Source organism: Dromiciops gliroides, chromosome 4 (genome assembly GCF_019393635.1).
Source record: "Dromiciops gliroides isolate mDroGli1 chromosome 4, mDroGli1.pri, whole genome shotgun sequence".
Lineage (NCBI taxonomy): Eukaryota > Metazoa > Chordata > Mammalia > Microbiotheria > Microbiotheriidae > Dromiciops > Dromiciops gliroides.
In genome coordinates this window covers 128,743,185-128,751,596 of record NC_057864.1, presented here as the reverse complement: position 1 = coordinate 128,751,596, position 8,412 = coordinate 128,743,185, and the positions used below count along the sequence as shown (strand labels likewise).

Here is an 8,412-nt window from a genome sequence, read left to right as displayed (position 1 = left end):
AGCATCTTTCCAGCAAGCAGCATTGGCAGTCTGCCCCTGTCTAGGTCCAGCAGCCATTTACCTATTGGAGAAGGACGGGCAGACAGCATGAGGTTCCAAGCGCTGACCTGGGCAATGTGGTCCCTACTCCTTGCCGGCATCAGAGCATCGCAGCTGGAGGAGAAGATTCAGGAGAGCCTGATGAAGCAGCTGCACCTCTCCCAGATCCCTGTTCTGGAAAAGGCGGATGTGGAGAACCTGGTCATCCCGGATCATGTGAGGAACCAATACGTGTCTCTGATGAAGAGCAGCTCCAAGGAACCCGTCTCCCGGGGGAAGAGGCACAACCAGGCAATTGCAGGTAACAGCCCTCTCCAAAGCACTGGCCTTGCTCCTTGTGCTGGGACATTGACCCACCCTGATAGCGACGGCCCTCTATTACCCAGACTTCATTGGGGGCAGAGAGAGAGTTCCTGGCTTGGGATCATCCAGGTGATTAGGGGGAGGAGGGATCTGGTGAAGGAACCCAGGGTGGAGGTGGGGAGAATGATTAATGAAGAGAGCACTAGCCTGGGAGACAGGAGACCTAGGCTCTCTGCCCAAATCCATCCTTGAACCTCTGTGAGACCTCTGGAATGTTGTCTTACCTCCCTGCCCCTTTTCCCAACTATAAAATGGGAACAATACCTAACATACCTACAAGAGCTGTTGTAGGTGTAAAATGTGCTAATGTGCATGAAAATACCATTAAAAGTATAAGGAAGAGGGGCAGCTAGGTGGCGCAATGGATAGAGTACCAGCCCTGGCTTCAGGAGTACCTGAGTTCCAAATCTGGCTCAGACACTTGATACTTCATAGCTGTGTGACCCTGGGCAAGTCACTTAACCCCCCATTGCCCCGCCCAAAAAAAAAAAAAAAGTATAAGGAAGATATGAAGTGTGCAGTAGAAATGCAAAGGATCGTAAAAGGAGCAACAACCCCTGGCAGCAGTGACTGCCTTCCCCCCCTGTTCTACGGGAACTGGGAGTAAATAATCCCCTTTACATACTGCCTTTATGGCCTAGACTGGAGAAGGGGTGGGGTGGGGCAGGGCATCCACTATGAGACAGCAATATTTCCTGCCCAGCATTGCAGCCTTGATGGAGGGAAGAAAAGGGCTTGCAGGTGGGAGAGGGGTCTACTCCAGATCTCCCAGCCTATCATTGCTCAATGAAATTAGTCACCTAATAGCAAAGAAGAAGGAAGTGGAAGGGTCCGGTCAGGATCTTCTCATCAATCCCCTCATTTTACAGATAAGGAAACTGAAGCCCAGAGAGGTTAAAGTGATTTTTCAAGGCCACGCAGCTATTTAATGACAGAGTCAAGCTAGAACCCAGGCCTCCCACTACCTTACCGCACCTCTCTTCCTCTTTCACAGTTTCCTAATCTTTCAAAGGACAGAATAAGAATATTTGTTTTTTGTCAAATTCCTGGGCTTGTTATATGACTTATAACTTTAACCATTGCACTTACTGGGAAAGGAAGTATGATAAGCTAAATAGTTCCCAAACCAAGAATATAAACTGTGGGGCTAGACACAACCAGCCAGTGATAACAGAGCTAGGGTTGGTGGATTTTTTTTTAAACTAGACAGATGCATTGGGTACAGTAATAGACACTTCTGTTATCCAAGAGGTGATTATTCAGGGTAAAGGAGTTTAGTCTCTGTAAAATTGCTTTATTTTACTTTAGTCATATTCATTCCCACTAGTTGCTGGTAAAGCACTTAAGAAATAAATCCATCCTCAGTCTCATTTGACAGAAGGCTTGCCCCTATACCTAGGGGCAGAGAAGGGCTGGGAGACAGGGGTCAGGTAGGGACTGAGAGCAGAAGCTGAGACAGAAGGCACCTTTACTCCAGCATTTCCAGGTCATGGCCCATTAGGAAAAAGTCAAGAAAATCTTTGACAAGACGTGGCATGGCTCCCACTTGGAGCATTTCAGTATATGAGAATCTCTCTCTCTCTCTCTCTCTCTCTCTCTCTCTCTCTCTCTCTCTCTCTCTCTCTCTCTCTCTCTCTCTCTCCCTCTCTCTCTCTCTCTCTCTCTCTCTCTCTTTCTCTCTCTCTTTCCTTCTGTCTCTCTCTTTGTCTCTCTGTCTCTCTCTCATTTTGCTGCTCACTGAAACCCCCAAATAAGAGTAAAGACCAGGGGAAAATTAGCTAAGAAATTATTTTCTGAAGGAGGGTCATGTGAAATAAAATGATCTTTGAGGTTACCAGTGGTTTATAGTTACTTAGGATCTCCTTGTCCCTACCCTCACCACCTTGAAATTACAAAAAACAAAACAATTCTTTTAAAGCTCTATTTGTAGTTTAACTATTATAAATAGGCAGCTTGCTCCATGAATGCCCAGCTACAGCCGCCCTTCTCCTGAGACTCTGACAAACTCTGCCTCTCTCTAGGCTCAAGGGGGAGTGGAATCAGACTGATTGATTGTGACATTTGTGTTGCACAGAGATCATGGGCAGGTTCTTCTCTGATGCCTCCAGCCAGCTGTTGGTCTTCAGCATGAAGGAGCGACTCCCCCCCACCAGGTTGCTGATCCAGGCTGTACTGAGGCTTTTCCAGAAGCCATCCCCGATGGCATTGATCAGGAAACAGCATAAGACGTTCCCTTTTAACTCCTACGCCAGTATGACCATCTACTGGGTGCAGACCAGAGAGGATGGCACCAACCGGACATTCGTGATTGATTCCAGGTAGGAAAGGATCTAGGAAAAGAATGCAGGTCCCATAATTATCAGCCTCTGCCCCAGGAAGGGGAAGGAGAAAGGGGCCTAATGTAAGGGATATTATAAATAGTAATGGGAGAGAAAAGGACAGCTTCATCCTTGCAAAGCGCCCAGAACATCACAAACAGTATAGAGGCTGAGTCCCTGAACTGTACAAACCTTCAGGTACCCTGCCCTGTCTCCAGCCTCCTCCTCCTCCCCTATTGTCACCTCTTTTCCCTTGTTGCTCAGAGGATTTAGATGCAGGGTAGGTTCTACCTTGGGTGTTTTCTGATTGTCTTTCTCTCCCCTTAGACGAGTATCCATTCATGAACCGGCTGGATAACCTTTGATGTGACCCAAGCTGTGAATTATTGGCAGCAGCAGGACAAGTTAGACCAGCCCCTGGTCCTGGAGGTCTCTATCCATAGGGAGAACATAGGCCCAATGTCTTCCGATGCCCACAAATTCATCTACGTCTCCTCCCAGAACGGTGCTGATGGAGACTTGTATGCACCCCAGCTGCAGCTGCACACACTGGATGCCAGGAATCTGGGTATGAGCAATGCAGTGGGCTTGAGAGACCTTCCGGAGGGCAGTCCTTTGGGGAATTAACTCCTCTTTTCGACTGGGGCCTGTAACCCTCTGTTAGGACTTATCCAGTATAAGACCATGATAACATCATATCGGGGAGCTGAATCAGAGTTCTAAAGGGCTTGTCTGTACTGGTGCTGTACTTTGCTATTAGAGTTAGAGGTGACTTGGGTGGAGGGCAGAGAAGTCATCGTATACTTTGGCAAGTGTTGAATTCCCTCAGCGATAAACACCTCACTCCATCTTCTGCGCCTCCTATCCTGATCTCTAATGCAGAGCTCTCCACTGCTTTTTCTCCTTTCACCCAAACACACACAGTGCCAAGGTAATTGTGATGCTGACATCAGGTGACAGAGGCCACCCGATGCTGCCGGCAAGAGACATACATCAACCTTCAGGATTTGAAGTGGGCTGAGAACTGGATCTTGGACCCCCCCGGCTTCAAAGCCTATAAGTGTGTGGGGACCTGCCAGCAGCTGAAGAAAGAACACCTGAACTTCAAGTGGCCTTTCTCCACACAAAGGAAATGCCACGTCACTGACACTGCCTCTCTCCCTCTGATTGTCGCTGTGAAGGAGGGAGACAAGCTGGTGACCAAGGTGATCAACCTTCACAACATGAAGGTGACGAGATGTAGCTGTACCTCTGAAGGCATGCCCATCATGAAGAAACTGAAACCCTAGCGTGTTTCTAGAAGAATGTGACTTTGAGTTGAGTGAGACACCTGTACACAGGGATCCTGGAGGCTATGGAACTCAGGAAGGAGGAGGTAGGAATGGAAAGTAACTTTTCCTTTAGCAAGCCACTCCTTTATCAGGCTTAGCCTGCCCTGGTTTTCCTAGGAAGTCAAGAGAATTTCTTAGGAAGTCAAGAGAAGCCAGTCAAGGAGACAGGCTTCCTGGCTATGGATGGGGCCCGAGTCAATTTTGTGTCCTTCCCCCGCCCCCACCCCCCCAATTTCCTGTAATTGCTGTGAGTTATCTATTTTCTAAGCACTTTCATGTACAAATATTGTCACCATAAAGTCCTTGATGTTAGATTTAGAAAGAAGAAATTCTAACCAATTCATTATAGCTTCAGTTGGAAATAGGAAGATTGTCTGCTGCCTCCTTCTTCCTCTGACACTCTGCTATACTCTGTGACTCTCAAGCAAATTCCCAGTAAAGACTTATTTTGGAAAGAACTATAGAACTAGCTCGTTTCTGATCATGAGAGTTCTACTGTGAAGCCTGAAGAGAGAGATTTTTGACTCTGGGGTTCTGACCAAGAGAAAAATGTGTGTTCTGCCATGTTGCTTAGGCATTGTAACAATGCCTAGGCGAGCTAATAAATTTAAGGGAAAAAATGGATGCTATTTCGTTCTGTGTCTTTGCTTAATTACATTAAATAAACATATATTAAATACCTATATGCAAATCAATGCTCAGATACCTAAAACCCTGATCCCCTCCTGCAAGGAGGAGGTAAGAGAAGGGGTTGAGAGAGGCATTATGGGAGGAAGCGAAGGGTTATGGGTATGAGAAGAAGAGAAACTAGGGGCAATACTACTTGTAGTCAAATAAACTATCATGATTGGAAATCTGTAACTTGAGTTCTATTTTCGGCTTTGTGACTAAGTAGCTGTGTTATACTGGGTCAACATGTCTAGGACTTTGTTTATTTGTCTGTAAAATGACGTCTATTACCACTTCTGGAACAACTTCTATAGTCTCAAGTTCCCTCAACCTAAAAATGAGAATAGATTGAAATGGATCTCTAAGATCTCTTCCATTCCACCTTTAATCGTAAGAGGTGCTTAATCCAAGGGTTTGGATTCATTCTCCTACGAATAGCTGAGTGTATTAACATTAATGGTAAAGCTGAACAATTGAAAGAATTGCTTTGCTGAAGATCTCGGTTTTAACAGGAGAGAAACTGAACTGGAATAAAGATCATTTATTTATTTTTTTTAAGGGAGGCAATTGGGGTTAAGTGACTTGCCCAGGGGTCACACAGCTAGCAAGTTGTTAAGTGTCTGAGGCTGGATTTGAACTCCGGTACTCCTGAATCCAGGGCCGGTGCTCTATCCACTGGCCCACCTAGCTGCCCCTGGAATACAGATTAAATAGAGAGGCAGCTTTAGTTTATGTCCCAGGGTCTTCAATAATGAAGGGAAGGAAACTTATGAAAACTACCAGACGCCCTTGGTAATCATCACAGTCCTACTGATTTACAGTTTACAAGGAGTTTTTCTTCCATGAACCTGGGAAGCTGGAAATGCAAATATCCCTGTGAAATGAGGAACTGAGGATTCAGAGAGTTCAAATGACTTGTTTAAGGTCATAGAATTTTATTGTCCAGCCTGAGGCTAAAACCCCGTATTTTCTACCTCCAAATTCAGTTTCTTTCCATTACCTTATTATTGTACATTTAAGAAAGTGTTGTTTCCCTATGTTACACATAGATTGACAATATTACTTCATTGACTTTTTTTTTTTTTTGGTGAGGCAATTGGGTTTAAGTGACTTGCCCAGGGTCACACAGCTAGTAAGTGTTAAGTGTCGGAGGCCATATTTGAACTCAGGTCCTCCTGAATCCAGGGTCATGCTTTGTCCACTGTGCACCCCTAGCTGCCCCCGACAATATTACTTCAATGATTATAACTTCAGGGAAGGAGGGCATATCTCCACAAGGACAGTTATTTTCCTCCCCTAACACAGAGCCTGGGAAGGCATGGGAATAAACAGTTAAATTGGAGTTATAATTGCATTATGTAGCATTACTATTGTCATCTGAAAAATGTAGGGCCACTAATTTCTCTATGCTAACCCCAGGATCATAGGATTTTGCTCTAGAAGTGACCGAGGTCACCACTCTGTTCCCTTGATCTGATGAGGAAACTGAGGGCAGAGGGAGTAGGTGATTTCCCCAGTTCACGCTAGGGAGTATCAATGGCAGAGGGGGCATCTGAACCCTAGCGTCTCAATCCCACACTCTTGGTGTACCATGCTACCTCATCTCATCATCCTCAAACCAAGATCATCATGTCTTCCTTATACACACAGACAGAGCTCAAAGAGCTTTGGATTCCATTTTCTTTGCATTTTAAGGGGAAACTCCCTCCTCCATTACTTTTCCTGCTTCTTGAGATAATAGAAGGGGGGATGTCTGGGATTTGAGCTCCGGAGAAGGGCAGCAAAATCGTAGAGGTATTCACAGTCCTTGTAGCAAGGGAACCTGCACACCAGAACCCTGTGCTGTGATCTATTTTCCTCTCTCTCTCCAATTGAACAGTACAAGAAAGCTTATCTTTTCCTCCCTTGAAGGAGACTTACGAAGTGTGAGAGTGGATAAAATGGATACGATTAGGTCTACAAGTGACCTCCCAGTAAGAGAAGGTGAGAATGTGTGTGTGTGTGTGTGGTGTGTGAAGAGGAAGGGGAGAGAAACAATTGGAATAATCCAACTAACACCACATCATTAGTGAAATCCTTAGACCAAAGAGTAAACAAGATATTTTACACTATCTTGCTCAGTTCATATGAGGGAGCTATTTTCCTTTTTTAAAGTGTGAGATTAAAATTGGATATTAGATTATAAATCTCCCCTACTTAACCTTTCCCTTAATTTATCTCCCAGACTAGTAAATGGAAGAAGCTTCTGTTTTTCTAGATAGAGCTTTTATTGTATGGTAGTCACAGGGTGATGTTGATTAGAAGGATAGGAAAGTAGAAATACAATACAAATTGTCCTTAAGTCTAGGCTTAGTCTATATTCCGTATAAAACTCACCAAAAGCGGAAGGCCACTTTGGGGCGAGAGACCGAGTCAAGCACGTGCTGTTAACCGAGAGCCGGGCCGAGTCAAACTCCAGTTCGCGTCTGTCTGTGCAGCGCAGCCAGGAGACCAGTGGAGCAGGAAAAAGGCCCCACTTCTGTTCTCTCCTTGCCTTTTAAGCTCGCACCCCGGAAGTCGAGTGCTCAGCAGGCAATCTGGCCTGCGTTGCAGGCGGACTGGTGTGCGTAGCTCATGCTGTTGGTCTCCTCCCAAAAGGGTGGTCCTAAAAAAAACTGGCGTCTCTCCATTATCTAACCGCCTGTTAAAACTTTTTACCACAAAAACCAGAAAGCAATCTGATGTAGGTTATATACGTATAATCACATTAAACCTATTTCTGCATTAAGCCATGTTGTGAAAGAAGAATCAAAACCAAAGAGAAAAACCTCAAAAAACAAAAACAAAATTAGAAACAGTATGATTCAATCTGCATTCAGAATCCACAGTTCTTTTTGCTGGATGTGGAGAACCCTTTTCCATCATGAGTTCTTGGAATTGTCGTGGATCATTGAACTGCTGAGAAGAACTAAATCTATCACAGTTGATCATCACAAATGTTGCTGTTACTGTGTACAATGTTCTCCTGGTTCTGCTCACTTCACTCAGTATCAGTCCACTTAAGTCTTTCCAGGTTTTTCTGAAATCTGCCTGCTCATCATTTCTTTTTTTTTTTTAATTTTTTTTGGGGGGTGAGGCAATTGGGGTTAAGTGACTTGCCCAGGGTCACACAGCTAGTAAATGTTAAGTGTCTGAGGCCAGATTTGAACTCAGGTCCTCCTGAATCCAGGGCCTATGCTCTATCCACTTCGCCATCTAGCTGCCCCTGCTCATCATTTCTTACAGCACAATAGTATTCCATTACATTATATACCTCAACTTGTTCAGCTATTTCCCAATTGATGGGCATTCCCCTCAATTTCCAGTTCTTTGCCACCACAAAAGAGAGCAGCTATAAATATTTTTGTACATGTGAGTCCTTTTCCCTTTTTTATGATCTCTTTGGGATACAGACCTGGGAGTGGTATTACTGGGTCAGAGGGTATGCACAGTCCCATAGCCCTTTTGGCATAGTTCCAAATTGCTCTCCAGAATGGTTGGATCAGTTCACAACTCCACAACAATGTTCCAAACCTGCTAGGCCATGCCCACTAAGCTCCGGCTTCTGACCCAGTGCTCATGAGAGCCAGAACTGAGAATTGAGGAAGAAGGTGAGTTTCAAGATGCTACAGGGGCCAGGCAAGAAAAGGATGCTTGTGGGTGGGACAAACTTC

The 8,412-nt window shown here is 45.0% G+C and overlaps 1 protein-coding gene across 1 annotated transcript; it reads left to right on the top strand.

Moving 5' to 3' along the window:
* LOC122725767 (left-right determination factor 2-like) lies at nt 1-4,576 on the top strand. The gene is given in 6 exon segments (XM_043963044.1): nt 1-340; nt 2,477-2,720; nt 3,048-3,061; nt 3,064-3,302; nt 3,645-3,669; nt 3,672-4,576. Coding segments are annotated over 6 exon segments (1,113 nt in total). The 5' UTR covers nt 1-87; the 3' UTR covers nt 4,010-4,576.
* The last annotated feature ends 3,836 nt before the right edge of the window (nt 4,577-8,412 follow it).